The following is a 15,302-nucleotide window of genomic DNA, read 5'->3' as shown; positions in this document are numbered from 1 at the left end:
CCATTCTCCCCAGGCAGCCCCATGCAAGCATCACCCCATTCTCCCCAGGCAGCCCCATGCAAGCAACACCCCCCCCATTCTCCCCAGGCAGCCCCATGCAAGCAACACCCCCCTCCATTCTCCCCAGCAGCCCCATGCAAGCATCACCACCCCATTCTCCCCAAGCAGCCCCATGCAAGCACCACCCCATTCTCCCCAGGCAGCCCCATGCAAGCAACATCACCCCATTCTCCCCAGGCAGCCCCATGCAAGCAACACCCCCCCCATTCTCCCCAGCAGCCCCATGCAAGCATCACCACCCCATTCTCTCCAGGCAGCCCCATGCAAGCATCACCCCATTCTCTCCAGGCAGCCCCATGCAAGCAACACCACCCCATTCTCCCCATGCAGCCCCATGCAAGCAACATCACCCCATTCTCCCCAGGCAGCCCCATGCAAGCAACATCACCCCATTCTCTCCAGGCAGCCCCATGCAAGCAACACCACCCCATTCTCCCCAGGCAGCCCCATGCAAGCAACACCCCCCATTCTCCCCAGCAGCCCCATGCAAGCATCACCACCCCATTCTCCCCAAGCAGCCCCATGCAAGCAACACCACCCCATTCTCCCCAGGCAGCCCCATGCAAGCAACACCCCCCATTCTCCCCAGCAGCCCCATGCAAGCATCACCACCCCATTCTCCCCAAGCAGCCCCATGCAAGCAACACCACCCCATTCTCCCCAGGCAGCCCCATGCAAGCAACATCACCCCATTCTCCCCAGGCAGCCCCATGCAAGCAACACCACCCCATTCTCCCCAGGCAGCCCCATGCAAGCAACACCACCCCATTCTCCCCAGGCAGCCCCATGCAAGCAACACCACCCCATTCTCCCCAGGCAGCCCCATGCAAGCAACATCACCCCATTCTCCCCAGGCAGCCCCATGCAAGCAACACCCCCCCATTCTCCCCAGCAGCCCCATGCAAGCATCACCACCCCATTCTCCCCAGCTGCCCCATGCAAGCATCACCCCATTCTCCCCAGGCAGCCCCATGCAAGCAACCACCTCATTCTCCCCAGGCAACCCCATGCAAGCAACACCACCCCATTCTCCCCAGGCAGCCCCATGCAAGCAACACCACCCCATTCTCCCCAGGCAGCCCCATGCAAGCAACACCACCCCATTCTCCCCAGGCAGCCCCATGCAAGCAACACCCCCCCATTCTCCCCAGGCAGCCCCATGCAAGCAACACCCCCCCATTCTCCCCAGCTGCCCCATGCAAGCATCACCACCCCATTCTCCCCAGCTGCCCCGTGCAAGCAACACCCCATTCTCCCCAGGCAGCCCCGTGCAAGCAACATCACCCCATTCTCTCCAGGCAGCCCCATGCAAGCAACACCACCCCATTCTCCCCAGGCAGCCCCATGCAAGCAACATCACCCCATTCTCCCCAGGCAGCCCCATGCAAGCAACATCACCCCATTCTCCCCAGGCAGCCCCATGCAAGCAACATCACCCCATTCTCTCCAGGCAGCCCCATGCAAGCAACACCACCCCATTCTCCCCAAGCAGCCCCATGCAAGCAACATCACCCCATTCTCCCCAGGCAGCCCCATGCAAGCATCACCACCCCATTCTCCCCAGGCAGCCCCATGCAAGCAACATCACCCCATTCTCCCCAGGCAGCCCCATGCAAGCAACATCACCCCATTCGCCCCAGGCAGCCCCATGCAAGCATCATCACCCCATTCTCCCCAGGCAGCCCCATGCAAGCATCACCACCCCATTCTCCCCAGGCAGCCCCATGCAAGCAACATCCCATTCTCCCCAGGCAGCCCCATGCAAGCAACACCACCCCATTCTCCCCAGGCAGACTCCCACTTACCTGATCTATGACTTTGGAGAATGACCCCCATAATACCCCAAATCTTTTTCGGTACTTTGTGCAGTTTCTAGCCGCTCACGTGTAACATCACGTGATAGTGACGTCACACGAGGTCCTGCAGCCTCTCTGCGCCTCGTCGGCATCAAGCGTGTGGAAGCGCTGAGACACGCCGAAGATTGGGGCTCACTACTAATGAGGTAGGGGGTGACTGTCACCGGCCGGGACAGAACCTCCTTAATCGTTCCTCATATCTGGAGTAGAAGGAAAGAACGCAAGGACTTTGGAAGTACAGCTACCTAGTGAATCCAGACCGTGTCATACGAGGCAACCAAGGATACCAAATCAGGAGACTTGGAATGCATAAATGCCCGGTAAATATGAATATATAGATTTTTAAAGGCAATACAACAACTAATTTTGGATAATTAATGATAGAGTGCATGTTGAATGATCTATGTAAAATATTGCACTCTCATCAATAGATAGATTTCTTGTAACCTGCAGCGCGGATATACATATATTAATTGATCTCTGGTGTGTATCTACTCCAATCCGGACGTTTTTGGTAGTTGTGTCCGTCTATCTGCAGCAGTAGGATTACTAGTGCAGCGCCCACAGTTGTTTTCTTACATACCCCAAATCTTGCACAAAAATCCTCGAAATCCAGCCATGACATCCACAGCCTCCTCCTGTCTGCTCTGCTCTATGGAGGAAGAGGCAAATCCTGCACAAAACACTCCAAAACCAAATCCTGCACGAAATCCCGCCATGACATCCACAGCGTCCTCGTGTCTGCTCTGTCTGTTCTATGGAGGAAGAGGCGCCGCCCCTTCCGGTCACATGGGCAGAGGTCCTTTAGCCGACTTGGATTTAGCCTCTACCGCAGCTATAGTAGTGGTGTGCGGCTCTCTGCGGTGGAGGGGCTCTGCTGCGGGTCAAGTGCAGTCCCACCCGTGATCGCGAGTGCACGCGCAGCAGGGCCTGTAAGGAAGAATTATTTAAAGGGCCGGCGGCCCATTTTGTAGCTTAGAGTTCTTAGGAGCCCGCCCAGTCTGCTGGACTGGGTGGGCCCCTAAGCACTGCGGGCCCCGTCGCAATTGCGACCCCTGCGACCGCGGTAGTTACGCCCCTGCCCGTGTGTGGTGAGTATCCTATGTCGGGGCCCCACTTTAGCAACTGTGCGGTATATACTCTTTGGCGCCATCACTCTCACTCTTTAGGTCCCCCTTGTTCACATCTGGCAGCTGTCTATTTGCCTCCAACACTTTTCCTTTCACTTTTTCCCCATTATGTAGATAGGGGCAAAATTGTTTAGTGAATTGTAACGCGCGGGGTTAAAATTTCGCCTCACAACATAGCCTATGACGCTCTCGGGGTCCAGACGTGTGACTGTGCAAAATTTTGTGCCTGTAGCTGCGACGGTGCAGATGCCAATCCCGGACATACACACATACATACACACATACACACACATTCAGCTTTATATATTAGATGTGTGCCATGTTCTATCACGTACTGTATTACAACCCCTGGTAAAAATGATGAAATGGTTTCACTTCAAGGATGGTCACACAGTTGTTGTTTTTTTTTCATGGACTGACACAATGGAGAAGATGGATACATTTTTTCTCCATCTTCTCATCAGTCAAGAAAATCAGAGCACATCCTGATCAGAATTTGATCACAGTGTGAGTTGCATAATTCACCCAACTCTCTCCAATGTGAAAATATACGGCCTAATGATGAGCAATATTTTGCATCAACTTTGTAGAATTTTTGTAGAATGTACATTTTCAATCAGATAAATGTCCACATGAATTCTGGGCCACTGTGGTTACATCAATAGAAGGGAGGATAGGTCTCCATCAATATGTCTGGGAGAACCAAATGCATAGGCCACTATTTACGAGAACTACAAACAGAAGGTCTATGTCAAAGGTGTTACTATGGGCCTTCTGGTGGGACACCAGGCACTGGATGCCAGGAGGTGCCAATAAGCCACTCTGCAATAGCCAGGGTATTTAGATACAGGGCTGTAGCAGAAAAACTAATATTTTTGTCCCAAATTAAGGAAAGCCTACTGCCAGAAACCAATATCCCGTACTCTGCTGATCTACCACATCCATACCTAAACGGATATTTAGCAACATACAAATCTAAAATTAATTTAAAATAATAAAAATTACTAATGTAACAATGTTGCATATTACACCATGTTCTCTGTTGCACATTGTCAGCTTTCAGCAGAATCATCAGTAGTCAGAAAATTATGCTGAAAGCTGAAAATCTTCAACAGGTTATGTCCCAGACTACATTCCATGATCTCCCTGCTTTGTTTTGTCTTCTTTCTCCCGTAATCTTCCATGTTGCATTGATGAAGATAATGGTCGCAGTATGTGCCAAATAAAACAATTTATTCTCCCTCAATGTCAGAATACTGATTATTCTGCTGAAAGCTAAAAATCTGCAACAAGATATGTTCTTAACTATATTGTATGACCTCTCTGGTTTGTTTAGTCTTGTTCTTCCTGTAATCTTCCATGTTGTGCAAGTAATGGTTTACCACGGTTTTTCCCACAATATCTGAGTGCTGATGATTCTGCTGAAAGCAGTAATTTGCAACAGGCTCAATGTCAGATTCCCTCATCAAGCATCACTTACTCTTTCATTCCAAGACAGGCAGAGCGCTTCCTCCTCTTCTCCGTCAATTATGTTCTTGAAGGAGACAGCTAGGAGAAGTGACTAGATTTGCTAATGAACAATGTCAGAAACAAAAGCAAGAAATGATTCTGCATCAATTAAAAAAAAAAAAAAACAGAAAAAATCCTATATAATATACCATAACTTTTATTCCTATAATTAAGAACAACATGCAAATTTAGTGGAGGATAAAAAGTATATAAGTTATAAAGAAGAGGGGTTGTGACCTGTGATTGGATTTTTAATATATCCCTGAAAAGTAAGATGAGTACACAGGGATGGTTGAGGGATTGCACACATTTACATTCCCCTTTGCTATGTGTTTTGGTACCTATCTAGATTCTTAAAAAATCCATACAAATGTTTGGAAATTCACAAATTTCTGGGTCAGAACCTCTGTGATTATTTCAAATTGCCCTGATCTTCATTTCTGAATGCTTGAACGAGTACTTAGATCCTCTTGCAGTAGTCCAGATAATACCCATCGCACTGTGTGTCTGTTCTCCTATGTGGTATAACCCATTAAGGTTCGCTTTGTGACAGTTGTTGTACCACCAGCCACCTTTAAAGACTTCGGAACAACTCATCCCATAAATGTCATTGTCTTGATCTTTAGTACTGAACTTCATGTTGTTTAGATCTCCCATGGAATCACCTGCAAAACAACAGAGACTTCGGCTAGTCATGCGCTAATTACTCAGGTTTTACGTCTACTGACTTTATGCTATGAAAACTTTACTATATACAGTTAGTGACCTACATAGAAGAAAGAGGGACCGGTAACAAAGATCAACATGTCCCCTATTCCCCAATTATGGTTTTGCCATCAATGACAGAAGGGCTTTTCTTTTGTTTAGCCCACCACACCCTTCCATAAATCAAAATTTTTCCTCCGGAGAGTCCTGCACAGGTTCCCCCCACATCCCCTGTAGACCTACTACTTGCACCAACTCAGCATATTGGAGGTAATTTTGGATTCCGACATTCCGAGTTAAACCAGTTCATGTGAAGGACTTTTTGCCCAAATTGACTCTCACCTGCACTTCCTTCCTTAAAGGCTCCAATTAATAACTCATATTTCTTAGACTCATCCAAGACTTTGAAGCTTGCATACTTGGCGAACACCTTTTTACTTTCAAAATCTTGAAGGTCCACACGAAATTCCCACGTTCCTTTAGAAAGAAAGATATACACAGGAACTTTAGAAAATGGAAGGTATAATGGCTAAAAAAAAATATAGATATAAACTTGTCTAAAAGTGGTGTCTTGGGGTGGGCATAGGTCACAGCATTTGGGCTAGCCCCTCTGTTCCTTCTTATGACCCATAATTGACTTGAGAAGTATATACCACGACTTAAGGAGATGTTGAAACAGATAACTGTCAGCCCGACAAGAGATTGGCCATTAGCTATCTTATGTATTGTAACATTGCTACTCACTTGATCTGAGGTATCACAGGAACCGTTTCTATATAAAGTCCGACTGGTTTATTTCAGTCCTCAGAAATGACATCACAGTAAGACTTAGAGCCTTTGTCCAGCACAAAGTGAAACATAAAGTAACACATCCATACAATAGTGCTAGTCATCCCGCCTGGCTTAGAGTCTAGCTTCTTAGTCCTTTAGGAAAGGCATTCAATCCAGGAGATCTGCACACCTCCATACACACTGACATCTTTGAGACAAACAGGTCTAATTTTACAAAGAAAACCACACCCAGGGGTGGAGAGATGATGAGCAGCCATTTCTCCCAACTCTTCAGCTGTTCACAATTAACCTGTCATGGCCGATTAATCCCTTTTAGTCCTATAGATACTAAATCATTACTTCAGGTTTATCTAACATCCACTAGGTGTTAGACAGCCACCTTACACTATGTTCCACTTCTACACTACTTAGTAATTGGGTCTGACCTACAAGAGACTGTGACTCTCCACAAGAGAAGGTCCTTAACAAAAATACAGACAACTAAAACCTAGAATATCTAAACCTTTTTTTTTTTCCATTATTGATCAGCCTTTCCAAAGCTGTGAATCTGGGTAATATACTCTATTACCTTATTTTGCTTCCTACACTTTCAAACGCCATACTAAAAGTCCTGTTTTACCTGCCTAGTTCATGTTCTTTTAGAAGCTGCTTTGAACTGCTGCTCTATCAAAAATTCATACCTAAACATTATATACAAACAGTCTTAATGTCTGAGCATGGGGAAGGGGAGCAGAGAAGGCAGCGAAGGGCGAGTGCTAGTAAAGAGTGTTTGAGTGGCGTCTTCAAGAGCATGAAGTAGTCAGTTAAAACAGCGCTTTCAGCATCAAGTTTGAGAGTGAAGGAAGCAAAATAAGTTAATGGAGTATATTACAAAAAAATCATAACTTTGCAAGGGCTGATCAATGAATTAATAAAATTGGAGCGTTACTAGTTAGGTTTAAGCTCTACTTTCCCATTCAATGAAACATGGTCAGATGATAGAGTTCTATCCTTAAATAACAGAGGACCAGATAAACTAGTCCAGCCTCTTATCGACCCTTTTACTTTGGATGCACAAAACAGGTCACGCAATAACCAGAAAAAAATCAATCAAGAAATCATCATTACCTGTGGAAGTTATTTGATGAATATTTTCATTCCCCAGCCAAAATTCATTCAACCGATTTCCAAACCCGTTCTTATAATTATCCCATGTGCGGAAAAAATCCACTGATCCATCCCAACGTCTCTGTATCACCTGAAACAGTAAAAAGACCAGAAATGTTCGAGTCATGCTAACTTATTGGGGGCAAGTAGGAATAGACCTCGTCTAGACCATAAAGTCCATAAAAAAGCTACCACTATCCTAAAAACTATACAGGGCCCTATAACAAAAACAGAGTTGCAAGGGCCTGGGTACAACTGCTACCTCTGCACCCAATAGCTACACCCCTGCTACCAGTCAATAGGAAAGAATACTATTGAGATCGGTCCAAAGTTTCCAGTAAAACCTTCTCATTGTGATGTGTATACTTACAATCCATCCCCCTCCATCTGTGTCCATATCGCACAGCACCTTCAGAGGCTGGCTGCCATCTGGGTATATGGTGTACCAGTCACTGAACACTGACCCCTGATTCTGTTCTTCTTTGCAGTTCCTGGCAGCTATGACACATATATAACAATAAAACTTCATTTAAAGGTGCCGTCTGCTTTAGAAAATTATTTTCCAACAATCTTAAGGGCATTTTTAGTTAATAGAGAGTTAAGCCATGACCCTGCATTCAGAACCCTATTAGTCAAAGAGAAAAAATGGGTGCAAATAATACTCAGGAGGACCCCACATCTGTGAACACACAGACAAACCATAAAGTAAAACAAACTCTGAGTGCAGTACTTCATTTCCCCTGTGGGAGTGCTGTGGGGGGAGTAGAACACGTGCTGTGAGATTCCTTCTCTGTGTGATCAACTTATTGTCAGAAGAATCCTTTTGATAAGAGGAGATTGGCTAAACTTTGTGAAGAATAGACCGGTCATTTCTTTTAGTTGCTTCACAGCTTTCGAAGCCTAAAACAGTTAGAAAGAAGTGACAAAAGAAGGAGCATGTGTACAGCAAGTCAGTTTTGACATTGCTGTGCATGTCAACACCTATAAGTGAGCCTAATGATATATACCAACGTAGGGCAAAACCTACAAACATAAACCGAAACTATTGCCCACAATGCTGGTTTTAAATAGTATAAACTTTATTATTATCAAAATATACCACAATAAAAACACAAGAAATAGATAAAAACAACCACCCCTGGACGAAGCTTTCCATAGCGAAACGCGCGTCGGGTGTGGTGGGTCCCTGGCTCTTGGCTCCTATTAGGTAAGCATATGCTATATATTTTACATATGGGCTTTATTGGCGTTACATGCTAATACAGCAGGCAGTAGCATTCTGGCATACTTTATTTATGGTTCTATACTATTGATTGTGGTTTTGCCACATATACTACGTTTATGCACTTTATATTTATTTTATGCTTGATGACTGCTGTCTGCTATTTGAACTGATAAATTATTGTGTAGTCCCGTTATGTATTTGATATGTATTTAGCCATATTTTGTAGCCATACCCACCAGTCTTGTTCCTGTACTTGATTTTTGTTTTTATCTATTTTTTGTGTTTTTATTGTGGTATATTTTGATAATAATAAAGTTTATACTATTTAAAACCAGCATTGTGGGCAATAGTTTCGGTGTATGATTGCTGTGCATGTGCTTATTATTTTTTTGACGTGTTTTTAGCTCTTTATCACGTGGACTCCAAAAGGAATCCGCCTAAAAAACTATTTAGAGGCATTCATATATGGTCAACTTGGGATATCATAGAATCCTAGAATGTCAGAGGTGGAAGGGACCTCCAGTGTCATAGTGTCCAATGCAGGATTCACTAAACCATCTCAGACAGATGTCTGTCCAGCCCGTGTTTGAAGACTTCCATTGAAGGAGAACTCGCCACCTCTCGTGGCACCAATGGGCTAAAGAGAGGATTTTGTTGTCTTTTGTTGTTCGTTTTCATGGTTTTATTTTTTTATTCTGTTGCTGCTTAGTGACTAGTATTTTGGACAATTTGGATCTAGAACAGATTGTGGAGCAACAGAAGACATGCAGTTCTCATTTAGACATTTAACTTACTGTATGCCGGCTCAATAACACCACTTTCCCCTTTCTCTCCTAAAAGAAAAATATATAAATGCATAAGAAACTTTATAAGAGCAGTTTTTATCCCCCACAGCTTTCCAGGCTTGCTACAACAGTGCCCATAAATAAGATGTTTGCTGAAATATCAGGGCTTCTTGTTCTAGCTCTGTGCACATGACGACAGCCATGTTAGCATCTATGGGGTCATGATTTTGTCACAGTCACCCAGGCTTCATCACAATGCTGATTCTCTAATCGTTCCTTCCTTTTTTGTTCCTGGTGGCTCCTTTTATTAAGCCTCATGTACACAACCGAGACATGTACCGATGCGGTATGGAGGCACAAAGTTCTGGACTCACCTGTTTTCCCTGGAAGTCCAATGATTCCTGCAGGTCCCATTTGTCCTGGAAAATAAAAAAAGCAATAGATTTATACACAGTGAAGCAGGACCCCATAGCCAAGATTACAAAATTAGCCCATTTTTAGGTTTTGTTTGACGGCATCACATCCCTGAGAAGGGTCTTGCCCTTCATTAAAAAGGGGAGAAGACCAATTTTGGGCCCGGCAGAAGCCACATGGGCTTTCTTTATGGCAGGTATGCACATATATAGTAAATCAAAGGGGTCTAGAATGATGAAACATTTGGAAATATTTACTGGAAACTACAACATAGGACTAACCCACACAACCCATAAACTGTAATAGTTATTCTCCATGTACCAACCTTTTTCTCCTGGTGTCCCAACTTCTCCTTTCTGACCCGGATGACCAGGGCAACCTCGAAGGATTGACAACTTATCCGACTCTCCAATCCCTAAAACTTTCACTTCTGTTAGAAAAAAATGTTGTTACAAAAAATATATAGACTATAGTAATGCAAATATGTAATAGACATGTTATGTATAAGGTTATAGCTGTGGTCACACGTTAGGATTGCATTTTTTTTTCCTCCTATGAATTGGTAAAAAGTGCTGCATTTTTTCTTTTAACCATTTTGGAATCATTTATTTCCCAAATATCATACAATTATAATGTGTAGTTATAGCATTAAAAGTAATGAATCCATGCTCAATAAGACCTACTGCCAGGAAAAAAATAAAATAAAATATAAAAAAAATAAAATATATATATATATATATATATATATATATATATATATATATATATATATATCTATAATATAACGCTGGGAGCGTCACTCTGTCCGAAGCCTCTATAGACTGCGCAAGCGCAAGCGCCGGCGCAGTCTGGACCGCACAGAGCGACGCTCCCAGGAGATCGCGGTATGCGTAAGCGCTGAACGCACACCGCGATCTCCACCGGACAAGCAGGGACGAGCCAGGAGGCGGAGGGTGAGTATACTTACCTGACCCGTTCCACCGACGCGCTTCCGGGCCGTGACTGTCCCCCTGCTCCCGGAATCGGCGCCTGCGCAGTCCGCGCTTTCCGGCGCCATTTTCTTGAAGACACATTGCAGTGTCTTCAAGAAAATGGCGCCGGAAAGCGCGGACTGCGCAGGCGCCGACTCCGGGAGCAGGACCAAGAAAATGGCCGCACCCAGCACAGCCGCCGCGCCCAGCACAGCCACGCACAGCCGCCCACAGCAACGCACAGCCGCCGCACCCAGCACAGCCGACCATAGCCGCCCACAGCCACGCACAGGCGCCCACAGCCACGCACAGCCGCCGCACCCAGCACAGCTGCCCACAGCCACGCACAGCCACCCATAGCCACGCACAGCCGCCGCACCCAGCACAGCCGACCACAGCCACGCACAGCCGCCGCACCCAGCACAGCCGCCCACAGCCACGCACAGCCGCCGCACCCAGCACAGCTGCCCACAGCCACCCATAGCCACGCACAGCCGCCGCACCCAGCACAGCCGACCACAGCCACGCACAGCCGCCGCACCCAGCACAGCCGCCCACAGCCACGCACAGCCGCCGCACCCAGCACAGCTGCCCACAGCCACGCACAGCCACCCATAGCCACGCACAGCCGCCGCACCCAGCACAGCCGACCACAGCCACGCACAGCCGCCGCACCCAGCACAGCCGCCCACAGCCGCCGCACCCAGCACAGCCGCCCACAGCCACGCACAGCCGCCGCACCCAGCACAGCCGCCCACAGCCACGCACAGCCGCCCACAGCCACGCACAGCCGCACCCAGCACAGCCGACCACAGCCACGTACAGCCACCCATAGCCACGCACAGCCGCCGCACCCAGCACAGCCGACCACAGCCGCCGCACCCAGCACAGCCGCCCACAGCCGCACCCAGCACAGCCGACCACAGCCACGCACAGCCGCCGCACCCAGCACAGCCGCGTACAGCCACCCATAGCCACGCACAGCCGCCGCACCCAGCACAGCCGACCACAGCCGCCGCACCCAGCACAGCCGCCCACAGCCACGCACAGCCCACAGCCACGCACAGCCGCCGCACCCAGCACAGCCACCCACAGCCGCCGCACCCGGCACATCCGCCGCACCCAGCACAGCCATGCACAGCCACGCACAGCCGCCTACAGCCACGCACAGCCTCCCACAGCCGCCCACAGCCACGGACAGCCGCCGCACCCAGCACAGCCGCCCACAGCCACGCACAGCCGCCCACAGCCACGCACAGCCGCCGCACCCAGCACAGCCGCCCACAGCCGCCGCACCCAGCACAGCCGCCCACAGCCACGCACAACCGCTGCACCCAGCACAGCCACCCACAGCCGCCGCACCCAGCACAGCCGCCGCACCCAGCACATCCGCCGCACCCAGCACAGCCGCCGCACCCAGCACAGCCACGCACAGCCGCCTACAGCCACGGACAGCCGCCGCACCCAGCACAGCCACGCACAGCCGCCACAGCCATGCACAGCCTCCGCACCCAGCACAGCCACGCACAGCCGCCTACAGCCACGGACAGCCGCCGCACCCAGCACAGCCACCGCACCCAGCACAGCCGCCGCACCCAGCACAGCCGCCCACAGCCACGCACAGCCGCCGCACCCAGCACAGCCACGCACAGCCGCCTACAGCCACGCACAGCCGCTGCACCCAGCACAGCCACGCACAGGCGCCCACAGCCACGCACAGCCGCCGCACCCAGCACAGCTGCCCACAGCCACGCACAGCCACCCATAGCCACGCACAGCCGCCGCACCCAGCACAGCCGACCACAGCCACGCACAGCCGCCGCACCCAGCACAGCCGCCCACAGCCACGCACAGCCGCCGCACCCAGCACAGCTGCCCACAGCCACGCACAGCCACCCATAGCCACGCACAGCCGCCGCACCCAGCACAGCCGACCACAGCCACGCACAGCCGCCGCACCCAGCACAGCCGCCCACAGCCACGCACAGCCGCCGCACCCAGCACAGCTGCCCACAGCCACCCATAGCCACGCACAGCCGCCGCACCCAGCACAGCCGACCACAGCCACGCACAGCCGCCGCACCCAGCACAGCCGCCCACAGCCGCCGCACCCAGCACAGCCGCCCACAGCCACGCACAGCCGCCGCACCCAGCACAGCCGCCCACAGCCACGCACAGCCGCCCACAGCCACGCACAGCCGCACCCAGCACAGCCGACCACAGCCACGTACAGCCACCCATAGCCACGCACAGCCGCCGCACCCAGCACAGCCGACCACAGCCGCCGCACCCAGCACAGCCGCCCACAGCCGCACCCAGCACAGCCGACCACAGCCACGCACAGCCGCCGCACCCAGCACAGCCGCGTACAGCCACCCATAGCCACGCACAGCCGCCGCACCCAGCACAGCCGACCACAGCCGCCGCACCCAGCACAGCCGCCCACAGCCACGCACAGCCCACAGCCACGCACAGCCGCCGCACCCAGCACAGCCACCCACAGCCGCCGCACCCGGCACATCTGCCGCACCCAGCACAGCCATGCACAGCCACGCACAGCCGCCTACAGCCACGCACAGCCTCCCACAGCCACGCACAGCCACGGACAGCCGCCGCACCCAGCACAGCCGCCGCACCCAGCACAGCCGCCCACAGCCACGCACAGCCGCCGCACCCAGCACAGCCACGCACAGCCGCCCACAGCCGCCGCACCCAGCACAGCCGCCCACAGCCACGCACAACCGCTGCACCCAGCACAGCCACCCACAGCCGACGCACCCAGCACAGCCGCCGCACCCAGCACATCCGCCGCACCCAGCACAGCCGCCGCACCCAGCACAGCCACGCACAGCCGCCTACAGCCACGGACAGCCGCCGCACCCAGCACAGCCACGCACAGCCGCCACAGCCATGCACAGCCTCCGCACCCAGCACAGCCACGCACAGCCGCCTACAGCCACGGACAGCCGCCGCACCCAGCACAGCCACCGCACCCAGCACAGCCGCCGCACCCAGCACAGCCGCCCACAGCCACGCACAGCCGCCGCACCCAGCACAGCCACGCACAGCCGCCTACAGCCACGCACAGCCGCTGCACCCAGCACAGCCACCGCACCCAGCACAGCCGTCCACAGCTGCCGCACCCAGCACAGCCGCCCACAGCCGCCGCACCCAGCACAGCCGCCGCACCCAGAACAGCCGCCGCACCCAGCACATCCGCCGCACCCAGCACAGCCGCCGCACCCAGCACAGCCACGCACAGCCGCCTACAGCCACGGACAGCCGCCGCACCCAGCACAGCCACCGCACCCAGCACAGCCGCCGCACCCAGCACAGCCGCCCACAGCCACGCACAGCCGCCGCACCCAGCACAGCCACGCACAGCCGCCTACAGCCACGCACAGCCGCTGCACCCAGCACAGCCACCGCACCCAGCACAGCCGTCCACAGCTGCCGCACCCAGCACAGCCGCCCGCACCCAGCACAGCCACGTCACATACAGCCGCCCGCACTCAGCACAGCCACATACAGCCGCCCGCACCCAGCACAGCCACGTCACATACAGCCGCCCGCACTCAGCACAGCCGCCCGCACTCAGCACAGCCGCCCGCACTGATGGGGGCGCAGGATGGAGCAGCACGTGATAGGATGGGGGCGCAGGATGGGAGCACATGACAGGATGGGGATGAGGATGGAGCAGCACATGACACGGTGGAGCAGCACATGACAGGATGGGGATGCAGGATGGAGCAGCACATGACACGGTGGAGCAGCACATGACAGGATGGGGGCGCAGGATGGAGCAGCACATGACACGGTGGAGCAGCACATGACAGGATGGGGGCGCAGGATGGAGCAGCATATGACAGGATAGGAGCAGCACATACCAGGATGGAGACCATATTCCAATATAAATGCTCGCCACCCGGGCGTAGAACGGGTTCAATAGCTAGTATATATATATATATATATATAATCTCACCCGGACAGGACTGATCGCTGCTACAGAGCCAAGAAACAATTCCAAGCAACAGTAGTACCGAGACCCACATGACGGCCTCAAGAGATTAGATCCGTCTTCCAGAACTCCACCAAAACTTCCCGAATACATTTGTAGCTAAGACCTTCACTTTTATATAGTTCGTGTGACCCCTAATGTTCCTCCCCGGGGAGCCGCACTCTCCCAGCCCTGTCCTTCTGAAATATTTCCCAAATATGGTACACGAGCCTCAATTCTCATATATCTAACGCACACCCTCCAATGATTATTTTAGTAGAAATTCTTGGCCACATACTGGGATCACAAAAAGAAGTCCGGACAAAAACATCTTCACGTGATCACGTTGGTGGAGTCTGTAATAGTGGTGATATCTCTGAGCCCAGGGTAAATAGATTTGGTAGTCTCATAATTTAGTAAATTGGTGGATGTCGGAATATTTTAGATAGATTATCAAGTTTTCCCCTTTAAAGGAAATCTGTTGGCAGGTTTTTGTTATGTAATCTGAGAGCAGCTGTAGGGGCATAGACCTTGATTCCAGTTAGGAGTCCCTTACTGGCTGTGTTTTGAGGTTTTAATAAAATCAGTGCTTTATCAGGAGGAGATTATCACTGCCGGACTAGGAGTCCTGTGCCTCCTGGTCCAGCCCAGCCTCCACCACTGATGAGCAGCTCAGTTCCTATACAGTGTACATAGAAAGCAGCCTATCAGT

General features: G+C 51.4%; 1 protein-coding gene across 1 annotated transcript; it reads right to left on the bottom strand.

Moving 5' to 3' along the window:
* Window positions 1–4,697: 4,697 nt before the first annotated feature.
* On the bottom strand, window positions 4,698–14,721 carry LOC143809270 (ficolin-2-like). The gene is made up of 8 exons (XM_077292376.1): window positions 14,576–14,721; window positions 9,948–10,052; window positions 9,583–9,627; window positions 9,218–9,256; window positions 7,569–7,696; window positions 7,160–7,289; window positions 5,603–5,737; window positions 4,698–5,220 (listed from the first exon to the last, which is right to left on the bottom strand). Exons 1-8 carry the CDS (start codon window positions 14,643–14,645, stop codon window positions 4,973–4,975), a joined length of 900 nt encoding a protein of 299 aa, XP_077148491.1. The 5' UTR covers window positions 14,646–14,721; the 3' UTR covers window positions 4,698–4,972.
* Window positions 14,722–15,302: the final 581 nt, after the last annotated feature.

The sequence above is a fragment of the Ranitomeya variabilis genome, chromosome 2, assembly GCF_051348905.1.
Source record: "Ranitomeya variabilis isolate aRanVar5 chromosome 2, aRanVar5.hap1, whole genome shotgun sequence".
In the NCBI taxonomy this organism is placed as follows: domain Eukaryota; kingdom Metazoa; phylum Chordata; class Amphibia; order Anura; family Dendrobatidae; genus Ranitomeya; species Ranitomeya variabilis.
This window is presented reverse-complemented; position numbering and strand designations above follow the sequence as displayed.

Excerpts from the sequence above, each read along its gene's own strand:
- LOC143809270 (XM_077292376.1), bottom strand. The coding sequence starts at position 14,645 with ATGTGGGTCTCGGTACTACTGTTGCTTGGAATTGTTTCTTGGCTCTGT. Across the intron at positions 10,053-14,575 it reads CAGCGATCAGTCCTGTCCGG|AAGTGAAAGTTTTAGGGATT; the intron begins GTGAGATTATAT and ends TTTTTCTAACAG. Across the intron at positions 5,738-7,159 it reads TCATCAAATAACTTCCACAG|GAACGTGGGAATTTCGTGTG; the intron begins GTAATGATGATT and ends TTCTTTCTAAAG.